This window comes from Petromyzon marinus, chromosome 41 (assembly GCF_048934315.1).
Source record: "Petromyzon marinus isolate PM22_M1 ecotype Great Lakes invasive population chromosome 41, UKy_Petmar_22M1.pri1.0, whole genome shotgun sequence".
Lineage (NCBI taxonomy): Eukaryota > Metazoa > Chordata > Hyperoartia > Petromyzontiformes > Petromyzontidae > Petromyzon > Petromyzon marinus.
Window position 1 is genome coordinate 1208099 of NC_133707.1, and position 17934 is coordinate 1226032.

At 46.1% G+C, this 17934-nt stretch overlaps 2 protein-coding genes across 7 annotated transcripts in view; one reads left to right on the forward strand and one right to left on the reverse strand.

Annotated features, from left to right (window-relative positions):
• Window positions 1-10287, forward strand: part of SEC24B (SEC24 homolog B, COPII component) — a 39764-nt gene extending 29477 nt beyond the window's left edge. For both annotated transcript variants that reach the window (XM_032969303.2, XM_032969304.2), the window contains exons 20-23: window positions 140-244; window positions 3287-3379; window positions 3983-4086; window positions 5555-10287. In XM_032969303.2, coding sequence (XP_032825194.1) covers window positions 140-244; window positions 3287-3379; window positions 3983-4086; window positions 5555-5669 — 417 coding nt within the window. In that variant the 3' untranslated portion in view covers window positions 5670-10287. The remainder of the gene's footprint in view (window positions 1-139; window positions 245-3286; window positions 3380-3982; window positions 4087-5554) is intronic.
• Window positions 10288-10603: 316 nt separating this feature from the next.
• LOC116951033 (peptidyl-tRNA hydrolase 2, mitochondrial-like) lies at window positions 10604-17934 on the reverse strand. 5 transcript variants are annotated; one of them, XM_032969308.2, is made up of 3 exons: window positions 17374-17934; window positions 16873-16919; window positions 10604-13134 (listed from the first exon to the last, which is right to left on the reverse strand). In XM_032969308.2, the coding sequence occupies exon 3, from the start codon at window positions 13081-13083 to the stop codon at window positions 12445-12447; it is 639 nt and encodes a 212-aa protein (XP_032825199.1). In that variant the 5' UTR covers window positions 13084-13134; window positions 16873-16919; window positions 17374-17934; the 3' UTR covers window positions 10604-12444. The 5 variants fall into 5 exon arrangements, with proteins under 5 accessions (XP_032825199.1, XP_032825198.1, XP_032825197.1 ...); XM_032969307.2 differs by having other exon boundaries at window positions 10604-13138; window positions 17374-17932; XM_032969306.2 differs by lacking the exon at window positions 17374-17934 and adding an exon at window positions 17258-17316 and having other exon boundaries at window positions 10604-13138.

Consider the following 17934-nt stretch of genomic DNA (forward strand, 5'->3'; position numbering starts at 1 on the left):
AACGGGCCACAATATTTAACGTTTGCAATAGAATCTTTTTCTTATTTTCGACGATAAGTCTTGCGTCCTGGAATTTCATTGGCGTGGTTATTTTCTATGTGCACAATCTGCGGAGTGACAGTCGGGGCTCTCACTTCAGGTAACCATGAACATCAACGACAAGAGCGTCCCACAGCCTCCCATCCTCCAGCTGTCGTCTGAGCACCTCAACACGGACGGGGCCTTCCTCCTCGACTGCGGCAGCGTAAGCAGCGCGTGTAGAGCAGGGAATCTCCGAATATTTAAGCCGTCGATTACTCTTACCGATGATCTGTTTGATTACTCGACCAATCCTGGAAAACACGACTGGAGATGGAGAGGGAACACAAAAGTCTCCCCTCTGTTCCTTTACGTCTGCCGCTGGACGGGAAGTGATATGGGGCAAGGTTTGGTGACATCACGGTCATCATTGGTCGTGTCACGCTGGGCCCGTCTTGTTAGGGGAGTTTTCCCGACTTCGGGAGGCAGGATTTTGGGGTGGCCTTAAAATTTAAAGGGACCCAAGTAAACGACCCCATTCAAGTAGACGGTTTTAACTTTTAGTTGATTCATTGACTCAATTTTACCAGCTCCCAAAGTCGTGGTGAAAATCGCATTCTGTCTTAGCATTATGTGGCCTTGAGAGAGCGACTGAATTGTTTGTTGTGTTTTTGTGTTTCCCAGTTTTACTATAATTGCGCTATCAGCATCGTGTCGTGAGACAGAGCATCCATTATGGAATGCCCAGAGGGCAGTGCAACAGCCTCATGCGAAAGAGAACGACCCGCAGAAGCGGATATTGTATCAACACTGCTTCTGAAATTCCTTGAAGTGACCTCTTTTATTTAACCACACACTTGGGGGCAGCACTTTCTCATGTGCCCTGCTATCGAGAACTGTTGGGTGGCAGTCAAACCAGTATTTTCAGTTTACTATAGATATGTCTTTAAATATATATAGGGTGGCCCAAAATCCAGGTCACACAGAGGTAAAATATTTATTTTAACAAATCACAAAGGGTTATGGCATTTATTTTTACGTGTTTTAGAACTGACTAGCATTAATATTAATGTATGTATGTATGAATTCTCTTTTGAATAGAATTTAGGACTTTTTCAAGAATCCAGGTGTAAGTGTAATCTTGAACATTCATCATTTATGTTTTATCTCAATTCAGAGTTCTCAGATGAGTTTTGTAAATGACTGATTATAGGTGACCCCCAGGAAAAAAATATATTAATAACAGCTAGCTACAATATTTACGTAATAAATAAACAATTGAAACATTTTAATGCCAGTGTTAATATAAGTTAAATAACCCTATGTGTCTTAATTTTTGGACCGCCCTGGAGATACAGAAAGACAAAGATCCCCCGTATAGCCTTAACAAACAGTTGGGGCATGTGCTGTTAGCGAGCACTTACGAATGCCGGCACGGCACACGAGAGGGGGTGGGTGGCCAGCACCACGCCCGACCGCCTTTGTCTCCCCAGTGGCGATGTTTACCCACCGCCCCAGGTACTCATTTGAGGCCGAGTCGACCTAGGGGAGGCCTAGGACCGGTTCAGATATTCGCCACTGGTGTTGGCCGTGAGCGGGAATCGAACTCGGGTCACCGGATTCGTAGCGCAGCGCGCTAACTGCTACATTTCCGCTCCCCATTGTATAGGCACACACACTTAGTACTTGTGTGTGTTTGAAGTTGCACCTTCAGAGTAACATACCAGGTGAATAAGGGGATTTTCCAGAAGTGGCATCACCGCATGCTGTGGACATTGGCAAAGTGCTTTTATGCATTCCCACAGCAGGATACCATCCTCGAATGGAGGTGTAGGAGGTGTTTTTAGAGTTACCTTGCTGTTTTGATTGAAAATAATAAAAACAACTTTTATTTACCAGGTAAGACCTACTGAGCTATATAGCTCTTTTTCAGAAGTGACCTAAGCCACAAATGATAGCCCAACGCAGTGGCTTATCACGTGGGAATGTAAGCAGCCAAACACATTCAACGCATGCTTTATAAATGTGGAGGGAAACACCGGAGGACCCAGATGAAAAATCCACGCGACCACGGGGGGGAGAGAGAGAACACGCAAACTCCGAATATACAGGAGGCGTCTGGGTCGGGATTGAGCCTTGCCAATGAAAATATGCCGGAGGGGGGTGGTGCCACCGAGAATTCCAAAACCAACATGTCGCTGCGCTCCACCAATACTGGGATATTACACAAACAAGCCTCGGAAGAAGCCCCGGGGGGGAATCTTGCGTTTGCAGGTGTTTGCTGCTGGCACCGTTGAATGAATGCGTGGGGTTGTTTCGACGTGCAAGGCAGTGGGAAAATGGCTTCAGAAGCTGTAGTTGTACCGAGTGGCACCTTCCCCCCTCCGTACTCTTGGCCAAATAGCAGTCTGGGAAGGAGTCGGGCACTGGAACTTGTAATGTGGTACTTTCGCTCCAGTTGTCCTGCAATGAGTATTGGCAGGTGCGACCTCATATTCTCGGTTTACGCACCAAAACGTCGATGTAGATCTTCGGGACCCGTTAGCAATTTCTAAGGGGTTGAGTGGTGGCGCGGTGGTAAGTGCACTTGCTCTACAAACCTGGTGGCCTCTGTTCGATTTGCAGCTTCGGCTAAAATTAGTGATGGGTGATAATTGAACCGGTTCTGGGTCTCCCCCGACCTCTTTCACTTGTATGGACCAAAGTGTTTAAATATGGAGAGGCCTTCATCCAGCAGTGGATTGACAAAGGACTGTATAATTACCAATTGCTACAACAGCAAATTATTAAACAAATTTCAGCATTGCAGTATGTTTATCAGTTATCATATTCTGTTTGGTGTTTAAATATATTTCCTAGTGAACAATATATTTATATAAGCATGTGCTGGCAGGCCACGTGACATCTTACATTAAATGTATGGACATTATGACACCACATGGCATCATGACGTCAATAGCTCTACATGTGGCCACTGATATTGTCTGCAGGTATATTGTCTTTACCTTGTAGATCTTGCTTTCATCGCACTAGTCTGTATCCCTTGTCTACAGCTCTCTCATCTTTGTCTATCTCCCTTTCATCTCAATAATATGTATCTCGCTGGGTCTCAGCGAGCCATGTCTCTTGGCAGGCCATCGTTTTGGTAGGCCCACTCCAAGAAGCATCGTAGGCTGTATCTGGCCAGCGGGCCATCAGTTGGAGAACTCTGCACAAAATGAATGAGTGGAACAGCGAACGCATTGGATCTCATCTCCCTCATCCATAGGTGCTGTACATTTGGGTCGGGAGGAACTGCAGCAACCGATTCATCAAGGACGTCCTTGGTTTTCCCAACTACATCTCCATTCCGAACACAATGGTGAGATTCATTCCCGCTGCTTAAAGTGATGTTTCTCCCGGGCTTGAGCCACACATGGCCACGTACCAGTGGCAGTGTGTGTGGGCCCACACTGTTGTGTGGCATGCTGGCTCCAAGTAGATGCTCTGTGTAAGAATAGATGTTTGTCTTTGCGCACATGTGTCTTTGTGTGTTTTGGGGAGTGGTAATGTAGTCGTTCATTAACTTTGCTATGAACCTCGTACACCGAGTTTGATTCCTGGCCACAGCTGATGTTAGTGGCGAATATCTTGAGCCGGTCTGTGGCTCTCCTTTAAGTGTACTTGGCATTAAATGTGTACCTTGTGCGGTATGTACACATTATCACTGGGAAGACGAGGCTGTCTTGACATGGTAGTCATACCACCTCAAGCACTGTGCTGGCCTCCACAGGTGCTCGCCCACAGCACTTGCCCCAACTATTTATAAAGGCTACATGTGGGGGATGTTTTGTATTTGTGCGTGTGTGCGAGCGCATATAATGGTGTTTGATGTGTGCGCCCTTGAGAGGCCACTTCTGTGCCCTGATTTCACGGTACAATGGTGTGGTGAAGCAGAGTCCCTGGCGATGCGTTATTTTCGCAGGTCGATTTGCCCGAACTGGACAACACCACGTCAGAGAGAACGAGAGACTTCTTGTCGTGGATTCGAGAGCCAAGGCCCTTCCATTCCACGCAGCACATCATCAAGTACGCTCCCCACCAAAGCACGTTTCGCTCCTGATCGCTAGGCTGATTTGCAGAGGCGTTTTAAAAGCCGCTTACGATGTTTATTAAATAAAATCGTCACGTTTATTGCATCGTGCAAGTTGAATGGGGACCCGATGTTAAGGTACACGAATTACATATCATGTTCTTCATTTCTTTTGTCGGGTTAGCCCCTTACTTGCACGCAGCTAACAAGGGAGTAAACTATAAAATAAATAATGGGGAAGGTCACAGAGGGAAATAAACGGGAGGAGGGGGGGGCACGGTCTGGTTAGGGTTAGTTCCACATGTGACATGTGTCAGTGCTGATTTCAGAAACCACTTTCTCTCTTTAATGTTCGCGATTAATACGGTTTTGTGATACAGCATGCACGTATGTTCAACCACATGCACATGTACAGCCCATTTAGCAATCCACTGCTGCATGAGAGACTCCCAACGCTATGTGGGCTGCGCCTCCAGTTGGCCATGTGCTGTTGTAGTATGCATGCATTTGCACGTCGGTGTATGTTGTGCATTATGTAGTAATGGTTTCTCTTGTGCATGCACGGTATGTGTTATGTCGTTATTGCGTTTAATAAGCATGCCCTTGACTGTCACTTGAAACGTGTCCGCGCAGTGTAATTTAGTCCTGTGGTCTATTAGGTGTGCTCATATTTCTGTACGACGCACCATGTAGTATACGCTGCCTATAGGGTATTATCAGTTACACGTTCATGTACAGTCTTTGCAATTTAGATGAAAAAAAACATGATTTATAAAAAAAATTTGGTCCTGTCGTTATTGACTGGGCTTAGACCATCAATTCGCTGCAACTGAGAATCCGGTTTAAATCGCGAGCAGCTGAAATCCAGCATTGATGTATTTTGAACTTATTTCACATCGTACATTGCCAACCATGCTAATTGGAGTTGCGGGGGAAGGACAATAAACGAAACGTAGAAAGCAATTGTTAAGAAATTATTTTTCAATTAATATTTAAAAGTGCATAGCTCCAGTGGCTTCATAATATCGGTATGAGGAGCATTCCAGACGGCCGCAGAAACGCATCTGAAAGCGCGCGATGCAGTGACCGTCTTTGTTCGATGGCGAGCCAAAAGCCGCTGCGAGGATGACCGGCGTTCGCGTGATGGTGTATGCTCCTTAAAGAGATCAGCAGGGTATTGCAGTTAATTTGTGGCAAGCACTTTTGTGTGTATTGAGTGCGACCTTACGATGTATTCGTTCGGCAACGGGAAGCCAATGCAGCTCGGCGAGCACTGGACGGACGCGGTCAGATCTTGCGGTACCTGTCAGTGTTTTGACCCCTAAGCCTCCCGGCCTCTTCTCTCCTCAAGCCTTCGTTAACCACGCACTTGGCTGCTTTCTATGACATTCTCTTGCGGTTGTTGTCCCAAGGCGTCATTGCACCACTTCCCTGTGTTCTAACCGTTGATGTTGCCGCTTGCAGGGACGACAGCACCAACAGGATGATCTTCATCGAGCATCTTGTGGAAGACAGGTCCGAGTCTTCGATGTCATACTCCGAGTTCCTGCAGCACATACAGCGACAGATCTGCAAGTAGGAAAATGGAGTTTCGCTGGTGCTTATGGATCCTTGGTATTGGCCTCAAGTGGAAAAGCAGAGATGCTTTTTTTTGTTAGCTGGTTTTTTTTTGGGTGCAGTTTTTTGGATTAGGTGTTCTGTCAGAGCTCATGAATGTTGATGTGGAATTAACTGGTTTAACGGCGAGAGAGGCCGGTGGACTTGTGGTGGTGCTGCCTTTTAAAATGCAGGCCAGCCGTCGGCAAGGAATGGGGCAGGACCATTGTGGGGCTCTGCACAGTACGTTTCAGAGCACAGCTACACCAGCGAAACTGTCAATGCAGGAATGTGTGTGTAATCAACATGTCGATACCCTAGAGTTCAGACTAAGATATTGTGAAATATAAAAAAAAAGTCAATTGCTGAATGTGCCGTATTACATATGACAGATCAATTACGTGGTCTTAACCTTGAATGCATCTGACACAGTTAATTCCAGAATTGATGAGAACGTTCTAAAAACGTATCCAAAAATGTATCCAAAATTGATCAAATTGTTTCGCAACAACTTGAATTGCTTGGCACAGCCCATTAGGCTCATCGCTTTTTGGATTGAGGTGCCATGTGTTTTGGCTTTGGGGCCAAATACTATTTCAAAAAGCTGATTAATGTTTTTTTTGTTTGTCAAACGGCTGTGTTTTTGAGGATGAACGAACCCCATGCCTGGTTTACTAAGAGATGTGCACGTATATAATTTGTACTCACTGTATCAACCCTTTCTCACGTGTCGAGTTAATTTTCCTCTCTAATTTTGTGCAAAAAATAAATCCACACCTGGCATTTTTTGTTACCGTTAGTTGCAATTAGCTTCTATTATGAGACCATCCTTGCTCTAACAAGGCTGAGCAGTCTCTTTTTTGAGGTCTTATTTATTGATCATATCGCAACGTGAGCTGATGCCAGAGGAAGGCCTTTCGTTTGCTTAGAGGACCCCGCAACATTTAAGATATTGAATCGTACAGAAGTGTTATATGTTCGTCTCATTTTTATACCGTATACTTTTTTCTATGAATTAGAATAAGCTATAAAATATATAAGGAAATAGCCCTTGCTTTGCTGGAGAGCTAGACACCAAACGGAAAATAACCCCCAGCAATAAAATGGATTTAAAGAGACTGCATGTCTCAAATTTTCATGATTATAAAATGGCATCGCCATTTGATGAAGTGTTTCAGTGGGTTCCAGAGGAAAGTCTTGATGTGCGGTAGAATCGTGTGCTTGTTCTCAACCTACACAGGAAGTCTGAATAACGATACAAGTCGATTGAACTTTTTTCCACGTAAGGGAATTATTGTCCTAACGAGACTAGATAAAAAAAAAATTCCCCCCAGCTTAATGGAGAGCTCAATGGCAAAAGATGGATTTTCTGCACGACGGTGCTAAGTTTGAAGAAAACGTTGAAACTTATGGTTGTGATTTATGGCAACAGAGGCAATCGCAGACGGTATTATTACAATTCAGCTGTCGCGTTAAACCGTGGCTTAAGCGTGAGCGCATAAAATGAGAGCACTAATCCTTAAAAGACGACACCACTTTAATTGAATTATAAACACTACTTAAAACAAGAATTATTTTTTTTTACCAGATGCAAATATCTCTTCAGAGTGGGCTGCACCTATCGAAGCGACTATTTCTATTTAATGGAAAAATTCTCATTGTATTTGTAGCACGTTTAAAAACAAAAAATCACTGCACTTTCTTTAATAACCCTGAAATTGTGTACACAAGCAATGCTTTTGTTTTTTATGTGATCTTCATTAAGTGGCTCCACGTGATTTTTTTCTCTCTCACTTTTGACGTTCGAAGCTTTGTTCCCTCTAGATGGCATGCATGGACTTAACTTTGGGCCTAGGTGCACGTGTCTACTAAGCCAAGTGAATGTGACTGACCAAAATGCCATGCTGTGGCTGCATTTGCTCATCAGAAAATATTAGGGGGAAAACCAGGAGGGTTTATTTATATTGGTCAGGTTTTCTCAGGTGACACGTTTTGTGGGTACCTATTTTCTACATGTGCAGCCCATTTTGTTAACCTGCTGCCAGAAAGGGCCTACCCATGCACACCTTGATGGCCCTGAAGGATATTGGGCCATACTTCACCACGCCGGTCAGTGCGAGTTTGTGCACTGTGGTTGCCCATCCAAGCACTATCCAGGCATAAAGCTTGCTTAGCTTCCGAAGTCTGGTGTAATTGGGCGCATTGTGGGCGATTTCATCACAGGTGGCGCCTACATCTTGGGAGACAAAAATCGGGCGAGGCTGCGATTGGCGTAAACACTACGCAAGCAGTGCACATCTCTTGACGACGTCGGTGCGGACTATCGCGTAAATGTAACACATTTGCCCCAAAAATAATATCAACCTGTGGGCATATCTCAACCCATTGTCCAAATGCTTTAAGCGTTCTCAAAATGGAGCACAAACCTGCTACTGCTTTCACGTTGTGGGGCCACCTCTGGGAAAACCACAGCCCCCGCCAAAAAAGTTCATGAACAGTGGCATATAAAACCCTTTCTGATTCTGATATCCTCACATTGTCATTCGTAATATGTGAGCAGTACCTCTTAATACTACATTGCAGATGGATGGTTTTAGCTATGGGGCTCGAATTCTTGACTGCAGGGGGGTCGGGGCGGAGTGAGACATTTTTAACTTGAAGGATGCTTTTGTGATATTCTCTCAGAGTGTAGTCCTTACAATCCACAGCCGTTCATTGCTTTTGCCGACTGATGGGAGTACAAATACTTGATGTTTAGCATTTCGTTATACAGTATACTGAAGCTTGACCAGCAGGGCAAATACATTATAATTATATTCATCAAGCCGTCAGCGTTTCATGTTTATGTCTGTGTGTTTATGCTTGTTGTCACATTTAGATGTTCAGTATTTGAGTGTACTTGCAGTATATAAGGTAAATGGTTTTTCCTTACTCTTGCAGGCATAGCAAGCTGTAAAGTACAAATGTAAAACGGCTTGGCATTGCACCTAAAGGGGCGTTAACGGGCAGTTGTGGAGCGCACAAGACTAATAATGTAACTGCCGGAGATAAATCGCTCAGAACACGTGGTTCAGGGTTCAAGCCCTGGTTTTGGTAAGTTAATAAAAAAAAGTCCAGACATGTGTTTTTTACACACGTTGCATTTTATTCTCTCTGAACCGTCAGAAACGTAACGAGTTCTGAGTATATTGTCACAAGTGGTTGAACTCGATTTATCGCAGCTCAAGTCCCCGAGAGCAAAAAGTTACTTGCGTTTGAGTGTGGAATTGTTTTATTTATAAGGGAAGGCGTTCTTTGCATAAGTGTGTATTTTTTATCAGTTTGAAAATAACTTTTAAAAAAGTGACTATCGGTTATACAAAACAATTGGACCAACAGTGTTCCGTTCATAATTGTTACAGCAAATGCTGTTCGTGATTGGCATCTGCTGTAGTAGCTTTAAAACAACTGGCTCAAAACGCCAACGAGCATGTATGCTTGCTGGGTCTTACATTTTTAACAGCTTGTGGTTTATTGGACCATCTTTTAAAATGCATACTCTTTGGTTCTATTCGGTAAAGTCACGTAGGTAAAAAAAATAAAACAACAAAAATCACGTTTCGTTTTATTTTTTTACCTACGTGACTTTACCGAATAGAACCAAAGAGTATGGATCCTTGCAGTCACGAAAGCTTCAAATCTAGAATTTTAAAATGCAGTTTAAAACTTTTGCTTTAAAATAGATTTGTTATTGTAAGTTAAACAAGCAAAAAAAAACAATGAAAATAATCCCACAAAAAAACACTTGCAGTAGCTATGTTGGAAAAGAGTTGTGATAAAAACCAAAAATGGGAATTAACGATCATGGAACTGGTAATGTGACCACTTTTAAAAATCCCTATTTTCAGTTGCATTCAAAGAAAAGCTGACACACAAGTCGGCGCTTAATCACTGGTAAGAAGAAGTTTAAACAACGTGCAGGAAAGCTGACACACAAGTCGGCGCTTAATCACCGGTAAGAAGAAGTTTAAACAACGTGCGGGAAAGCTGACCGAAAAAACGAATTTGGTCCCTCCGTGTTACCCAAGCCGGATTTTTTTGCACAACTTTTGTGCAGTTTACATGGAACCTTGCGTTTAAGTGCCGCGTGCGACGCAACGATTCTCAAACCACAGCGATCGGTCACCCCCTCCACCTCAAGCGCAGCCCTTCCATCGCTGCCAGGATGCACATCGCACACGTGTGGAGGTGATGTGAGACGCGCCTGGAGTGGTAGCGATGGGAGCCTGGCTATGGTGGTGGGGGAACACGATGCTCGCAGTTTGTGAACTACTGACCCAAGGTAATTTGTAGCATAGTGTAACTAAGAGTGAAGGCTCACCGCGTCCTGTATTTTACTAACATGTCTATTTACACTGGAAATGTGAAGCGTTTTATACAGAAATTGTATAGCGACAACCAGGTAACATATATAACTTATTTCTGTGTTTAATCAAAATAACAGCAGCCTGCTCTGTTTTTTTTCCTTTCACCTTTCAAATTAAGTGCAGAGTTTGAATAGTTAGCATTGGAAAGATCGATGGCATTTGACAATTGTTGAAATAAATATTTTCTGGTCACGAGTTGATGTGTAACCTCTTGATGTACAGCTTCAAACGCCCGAACAAAAACGGAATATCGCTTGGCTTGCTACAATTTACCTATTGCTTCAAAGAACTCCATAGATATGGACAAATAACTTGATTTTAAAAATATGATAGGCTCTCCGATGTGTGTGCAGGTTGCACTGCATGTTATTTGGCACACGGTCCAACGTTAAAACCCTAAAAATAAACACCGGAGAGCTATAGGCCATAATCGCAAACCTAATCCATAAAAAAAATGTAAAGTTTTGTACCGGGAGGAATTTTGAAAGTTTTTTTTTTTGGGGGGGGGGGGGGGGGGGGGGTCATGCTTTAAGGCAAGGCGGCTACAGTTTCACCATTATTTCAGCTTAACAAACCCGTTCAGCAGGGGGTAGACCACTCTGCTCATTTGCTGCTCGGATTTCCAGAAGAGATGGGGAAAAAACACATTCTCGGGTAATGTTCATGCAGTTCACGTCTTACAATGTTCTTGGCTACCCTGTATGGTGAATTTATTTTGCACCGTAGGTAGCTAACCGCACTCAATGGAGGTATGGGGGGAAGGACAACTAAGTACAAAAAAGCGGTTTTAAAGGAATTAGTTTTCAATCTGCAGTAGATGTAATAATGCAAAGCTCCAGTGGCTCCTAATATCGGAAGAGCATTCCAGGCGGCCGCAGAAACGCATCTGAAAGCGCACGACGTCTTTGTTCGATGGCTGGCCAAAAGCCGCTGCTGCGTGGATGACCAGAGTTCGCAGCAATGCTTTCTGCTCCTTGACGAGATCAGCGAGGTGTCGTGGTTCATTTGTGGCATTCACTTTTGTCCCATGGTATTGCAAGACGCCGTTTTTAAGTTGTCTCCTCACTCACATAATGAGTGATGGCAGCTTAAAACGTGCCAGTAGTTTTGGGGTCACATTGCTTGATTTTATAATTTCAATTTGTATCAGGTGCCCGCCTAATGGGAAAAATGTAAAGATTGTTCGGAAATACGGAAAATGTATGCAGTTGGCACGTTCCAAGTTACCATAAGTGTTCATCTAAAATCCATGCATTCTGCAAATTGCGTGTTTGTAAACAGTTTATTTGAGCTTCTATGGTACTATTAAAGAGTAGCGGATGCAATAAGCTTCAACATTTTTAGGCAACCATTGGATACGTTTTGTGAACTTGGCTGATTTACACCGAATATTGGTCTCCGGCGTTAAGTGAAAGCAGTGCTTGGCAGGACAGGTCTTGTATTTAATATTCACCGTAGATCTGATACCTTGGCATTTCATACCCACTCCTGAATCACAACAGCTGGGAAATTATTCTACCAGTGTATCGTACATTACAGGAAATGCCTTGGTAATGAAAGTCATGAAATAGGCATTGCTCGATGAGCAATACATTTGCCAAGGGAAATAACGTTTCTCAAGACTCCCAGTATCAAGGTGATACCGAAAACACTGATAACTATATTGCTATAGCACAACATATGATCCAGTCTTGAATATTGCCAGTATCACTCATTATAGCATGTGTGTATGCACGGCTTTTATCATTCCACTGCTGGATTAAGGCCTCCCAACAGCGTGTGGGGGTTATTTGACCATATTCCATAACGCTGCTCTGTGTGGGTTGGAGGGGGTGCGGTGCAAAGATGCGGTGGCAGGGGGGGCACAGAGGAGGTACAATACTACAATATATTCAGCTGCACACTGCCCTCTGCTGCCCACCACATCGCCCAGCACCACTGGAATGCAGAATTCTCACCACAGGTTCACGGCTGCCAATGGTGATGTGCACCATTCCACTTTAATTTGATCAAAGACACACCTTGACTTGGAGAAAAGAGACTAAGGGTTGGGGACCGTTCGTTTTTGTGCCGTATAGCTCTCTGATGTGCTTTCAGGTTGTAACCGTGGGGTTGTTCGGCATTATGTCCTACGTTTCACTACATATCTGCTGGGAACCTCTTCACGACCAGAAGGTAGGAAGATCTAGAGAAGCTCCCAGCACGTGGGCCAAATTGTCAAACATCATGCCAAACAACACGCGGTATAAACCGAAAACAATTCAGAGCTAAGGCTTGCGGTGGAGGTGGGAGCAGAGTTGGTGGGATGAGCGCATTCCAGAGGGAAGGCCAGAGGAGAGCGACAGCCGATGCTCAGTACAGCTTAAGGTGCCCCGTCACCTCGCCCACCATGCGCACGGGGCCGGGCCCCACGGCCAGCACGGTGCACGACCCGGCCGCCACCTGCGTGCGCCCGGCATCGCACACCACCGGCGCCCCGAGCCCCAGCGCGCGCGCCCTCTCCTGCAGCTCGAGCAGCGCCGCCTCGTCTTCCACGCGCGTCACGATCTTGGCCTGCCCGCCGCGGCGCCAGCGTCTCAGCGCGCCCGGCTGGCGCGCCGCCGCCAGCCGGTACGCGGCCACCGCGGCGTGCGCGCACTGAGCCGCCGCCTTGCCCTTGCCCATCTTGAGGTCGGCGCGCACGACCAGCACCATCTTGTGCTCGTCGGCGTCGGCGTCGTCGTCGTCGTCGCTTCCTGTGTCATCGCCGACGCTGTTGCCGTCGCTGTCCACGTCGTCGCCGCCGCCGTCGAAGTCGTCATCCTTGTCGTAGCCGTCGTCGCCGCTGCTGCCGCCCCCCTCGCGACCGCGTGCCTGGCCGGCGTGGTCTGCCGGAGGACCGTGGGCAGGGGCGGTGACCGAGTGACCTCGCAGGAACCATGCGAGTGCGAAGCCGCAGCCCATGCTGGCGAGGAGAGACGCCACGGAGGCGTGGAGCGGCATGGCAGACATCGCTCGCGGAGGGGGTGAAGCTTGAGATTTTTGAGTTCGCGTCCTTCCTGCCTACCTTTAAAAAATGACAAAGAAATTGAATTGCAGCACTTCATAAGATAAACAAAAGGCTCACACTCACAATAGTTTTCAAGTTGACAGGAGAAACATTATCCTCGTCACTGCCTCCTACAGGCATCTAATAAACGTGGACAAACTAAGCTTGTAATTATTGTAATTATTAGCTGTGTAGGGTGATTTATAAGGACCATTAATGTATGTAAACATAACATCTAGTTTGTGTTTCTGAAATATGCGACATGTCACTAAATCTTGTGGTTTTTTTCCCAATGGTCTCGACTCCAGACCAACATTTGAGCACGTTACGTTTCGGCCCCGTGGAATCCTATTTTGCTGTTCTAGCTTTCTGATTCGCCCATAATGGGCATCTGTGAAAAAGAGCTTCATAGCTCATTGGATTCCTCCTCCAGTCTAAATAAAGATGCTGATATTTTACAAGGGGTGTGTAATGTTATTGTGACTTGCCTTTAAAACATGTAAAATGTCACGCTCTATTGTTTTAATGTTTTTGCTTGATAATTGTATGCACCGTTGCATTTAATTGGACCAGTACTGTACTAACAATACATTGTGTATACTGTACTTGATACTGCCCTGACGTTGATCACTGCTGACACAGTGTTTTCCATTTTTGTCTCTAGGGATTTGGTGTTCTAGAAGGGCAAGCGAGATGAAATTGTACACACCCTAAAGTGTGGTTATTATAAGTCTGAACCCCATTGTCAAACTTAGGCTCCCAAACGGTCCAAGCTTGGCCTAAAATGCAGCCTTACATTTATTATAAAGCAGGTAACGTGAACATGTAACAGCCCCTTTGTCAATCCACTGCTGGATGGGTGTCTCACCCAGGCCGTACGGATTCGTGGGAGTTATTTGACTATACTTCACCGTGGTGGTTGCCTCCATCACATCAGGTATCACTCGCCACTGATGCCAGACGCGTAGTCTGTACCGTTTGTAACGAGATAGCAGTGAATTAAATCACGATATCCGCACGTTGTAGATACGGATAGGTGCCGTAACAACAAATTCGCGGTGCCTCCAAACACGAAGAGATAATTAACTTCTGTGAATGCCTTTCTTTATACCGTACGTGCAGTGTATAGTGATGACTGCATGACTAATCCGGCGACCCGAGTTCGATTTCGGACCACGGCTAACGTCACTGAATGACTGTGACGGCGCCTGTGCCAGGCCAAGTGCACTTTGAGGCCACGTGAAGTGCTGCAGGCTCGCTGACAGGAGGTCCTCGGGAGAGACCCAGTAGGTGCCATGGGTTGGTTGAGATGACTGGTAGATGGACCAGCTGCTGTACCCCCTACTGGGCCTCACCACGTATGTGTCACCCCCTCCCCCGCCCTGTACTGACCAACGTGGTGAAGTATGGTCCAACAATACTCATGACCAACGTGGTAAAGTATGGTCCCACAATACTCATGACCAACGTGGTGAAGTATGGTCCCACAATACTCATGACCAACGTGGTGAAGTATGGTCCAACAATACTCATGACCAACGTGGTGAAGTATGGTCCCACAATACTCATGACCAACGTGGTGAAGTATGGTCCAACAATACTCATGACCAACGTGGTGAAGTATGGTCCAACAATACTCATGACCAACCTGGTGAAGTATGGTCCCACAATACTCATGACCAACGTGGTGAAGTATGGTCCCACAATACTCATGACCAACGTGGTGAAGTATGGTCCCACAATACTCATGACCAACGTGGTGAAGTATGGTCCCACAATACTCATGACCTACGTGGTGAAGTATGGTCCAACAATACTCATGACCAACGTGGTGAAGTATGGTCCAACAATACTCATGACCAACGTGGTGAAGTATGGTCCAACAATACTCATGACCAACGTGGTGAAGTATGGTCCCACAATACTCATGACCAACGTGGTGAAGTATGGTCCAACAATACTCATGACCAACCTGGTGAAGTATGGTCCAACAATACTCATGACCTACGTGGTGAAGTATGGTCCCACAATACTCATGACCAACGTGGTGAAGTATGGTCCCACAATACTCATGACCTACGTGGTGAAGTATGGTCCAACAATACTCATGACCAACGTGGTGAAGTATGGTCCCACAATACTCATGACCTACGTGGTGAAGTATGGTCCAACAATACTCATGACCAACGTGGTGAAGTATGGTCCAACAATACTCATGACCAACGTGGTGAAGTATGGTCCAACAATACTCATGACCAACGTGGTGAAGTATGGTCCAACAATACTCATGACCAACGTGGTGAAGTATGGTCCAACAATACTCATGACCAACGTGGTGAAGTATGGTCCCACAATACTCATGACCAACGTGGTGAAGTATGGTCCAACAATACTCATGACCAACGTGGTGAAGTATGGTCCCACAATACTCATGACCAACGTGGTGAAGTATGGTCCAACAATACTCATGACCAACGTGGTGAAGTATGGTCCAACAATACTCATGACCAACGTGGTGAAGTATGGTCCCACAATACTCATGACCTACGTGGTGAAGTATGGTCCCACAATACTCATGACCTACGTGGTGAAGTATGGTCCCACAATACTCATGACCAACGTGGTGAAGTATGGTCCAACAATACTCATGACCAACGTGGTGAAGTATGGTCCCACAATACTCATGACCAACGTGGTGAAGTATGGTCCCACAATACTCATGACCTACGTGGTGAAGTATGGTCCCACAATACTCATGACCAACGTGGTGAAGTATGGTCCAACAATACTCATGACCAACGTGGTGAAGTATGGTCCCACAATACTCATGACCAACGTGGTGAAGTATGGTCCAACAATACTCATGACCAACGTGGTGAAGTATGGTCCCACAATACTCATGACCTACGTGGTGAAGTATGGTCCCACAATACTCATGACCAACGTGGTGAAGTACGGTCCAACAATACTCATGACCAACGTGGTGAAGTATGGTCCCACAATACTCATGACCAACGTGGTGAAGTATGGTCCCACAATACTCATGACCAACGTGGTGAAGTATGGTCCAACAATACTCATGACCAACGTGGTGAAGTATGGTCCAACAATACTCATGACCAACCTGGTGAAGTATGGTCCAACAATACTCATGACCAACGTGGTGAAGTATGGTCCAACAATACTCATGACCAACGTGGTGAAGTATGGTCCCACAATACTCATGACCAACGTGGTGAAGTATGGTCCCACAATACTCATGACCAACGTGGTGAAGTATGGTCCAACAATACTCATGACCAACGTGGTGAAGTATGGTCCCACAATACTCATGACCAACGTGGTGAAGTATGGTCCCACAATACTCATGACCAACGTGGTGAAGTATGGTCCAACAATACTCATGACCAACGTGGTGAAGTATGGTCCAACAATACTCATGACCAACGTGGTGAAGTATGGTCCCACAATACTCATGACCAACGTGGTGAAGTATGGTCCCACAATACTCATGACCAACGTGGTGAAGTATGGTCCCACAATACTCATGACCTACGTGAAGTATGGTCCCACAATACTCATGACCAACGTGGTGAAGTATGGTCCCACAATACTCATGACCTACGTGGTGAAGTATGGTCCCACAATACTCATGACCAACGTGGTGAAGTATGGTCCCACAATACTCATGACCAACGCAGTATTGGTGTAGACGCGTTGCGCTGACAATTATCAAACTACTGTACACTCACGTGGTTCGGAGCACGTGGCCGAGTCTCGCTCCGTGCGCCGTCACCAGCTGTTAAAACAAGATATGTTAGTGTCTCTTGCAGTTTCAATATTGCGCGTTTCGTCGTTAATTCCCCCAGACACGTGGGTTCCGAGAAACCTAAGAAACGCAACCCAAGCACGCTGCGCGCGCGCGCGGCTTTAAACGCCATGAGCCGATGGGAGTGGGAAGCCGCCTCGTGTCGATGTCATCCAAAGGCCGCGATATTCCACCCGCTCGCCCGCCCGCCCGCCTTGACCGCCGTCGTTCTCGACAACCCATGAGACCCGCAGGGCGCACGCGGCAAGAGAAGACGGCGAAACAGAACAGGGAGCCGAGCGCGGTGGCGCACACGGACGCAGTTTTACCTGCAGCCGCGTTGCGCTAACACCCCCCCCACACACCGCACCCACCCCCACTGCGATCTCGTATTAAAGCTGTCGTCTACGCGGTTTTTTTGTGTAGTAGGAATGTTGGTGCCAACCATCGAACGAAGAGCTTCGCTTTGAGCCGCCAGCCAGCCGCGCGAGGCGGCGAAGTCCCCGTCAGAGCGGGCGGGGGTTGTGGGGGGAGCCGCGATCGGAATTGTCGCGTGGCAGCGCTCCACGCTCTATCCACTGCTGCCGGATGAAGGCGTCCATCCACGCGCCCACTAACAAAGCCCGTGGCCATATCATCCACCGTTCCTGCCGATGCAACAACTCAGTGCAGACGTATCCCAAGTGCGCTTATCCGGACTGCTGGTGTGCACACCCGAAGTGTGCTTAAATCCGCGACGTACGCTTGTGTTTAGAAGTGCACTTTATCAGAAGTGTACTTGTACCATAATTATTCATGACAGTATTTATAACCAAAGTTTTATTGCAAATGAGTCTCCCAGCTGGCCACCTCAATTCTCTCCTTCGGTTAATCAAATACGCGAGACCTGATTTGCTTGTGCCATGAGTCTACTTCGGCATCAGAATCTTTATACTGTAGGAGGAATCCGATTAGCTATAAAGCTCTTTTCCACAGATGTCCAGTGGGGACGGGTCACAAAGTTACA

Coding starts and splice junctions, on each gene's coding strand:
- LOC116951033 (XM_032969305.2), bottom strand. CDS start 17,061: ATGGCGTTTAAAGCCGCGCGCGCGCGCAGCGTGCTTGGGTTGCGTTTC. Junction 13,135..16,872: donor GGCCACGTGCTCCGAACCAC/GTGAGTGTACAG, acceptor TTTTAAAGGTAG/GCAGGAAGGACGCGAACTCA.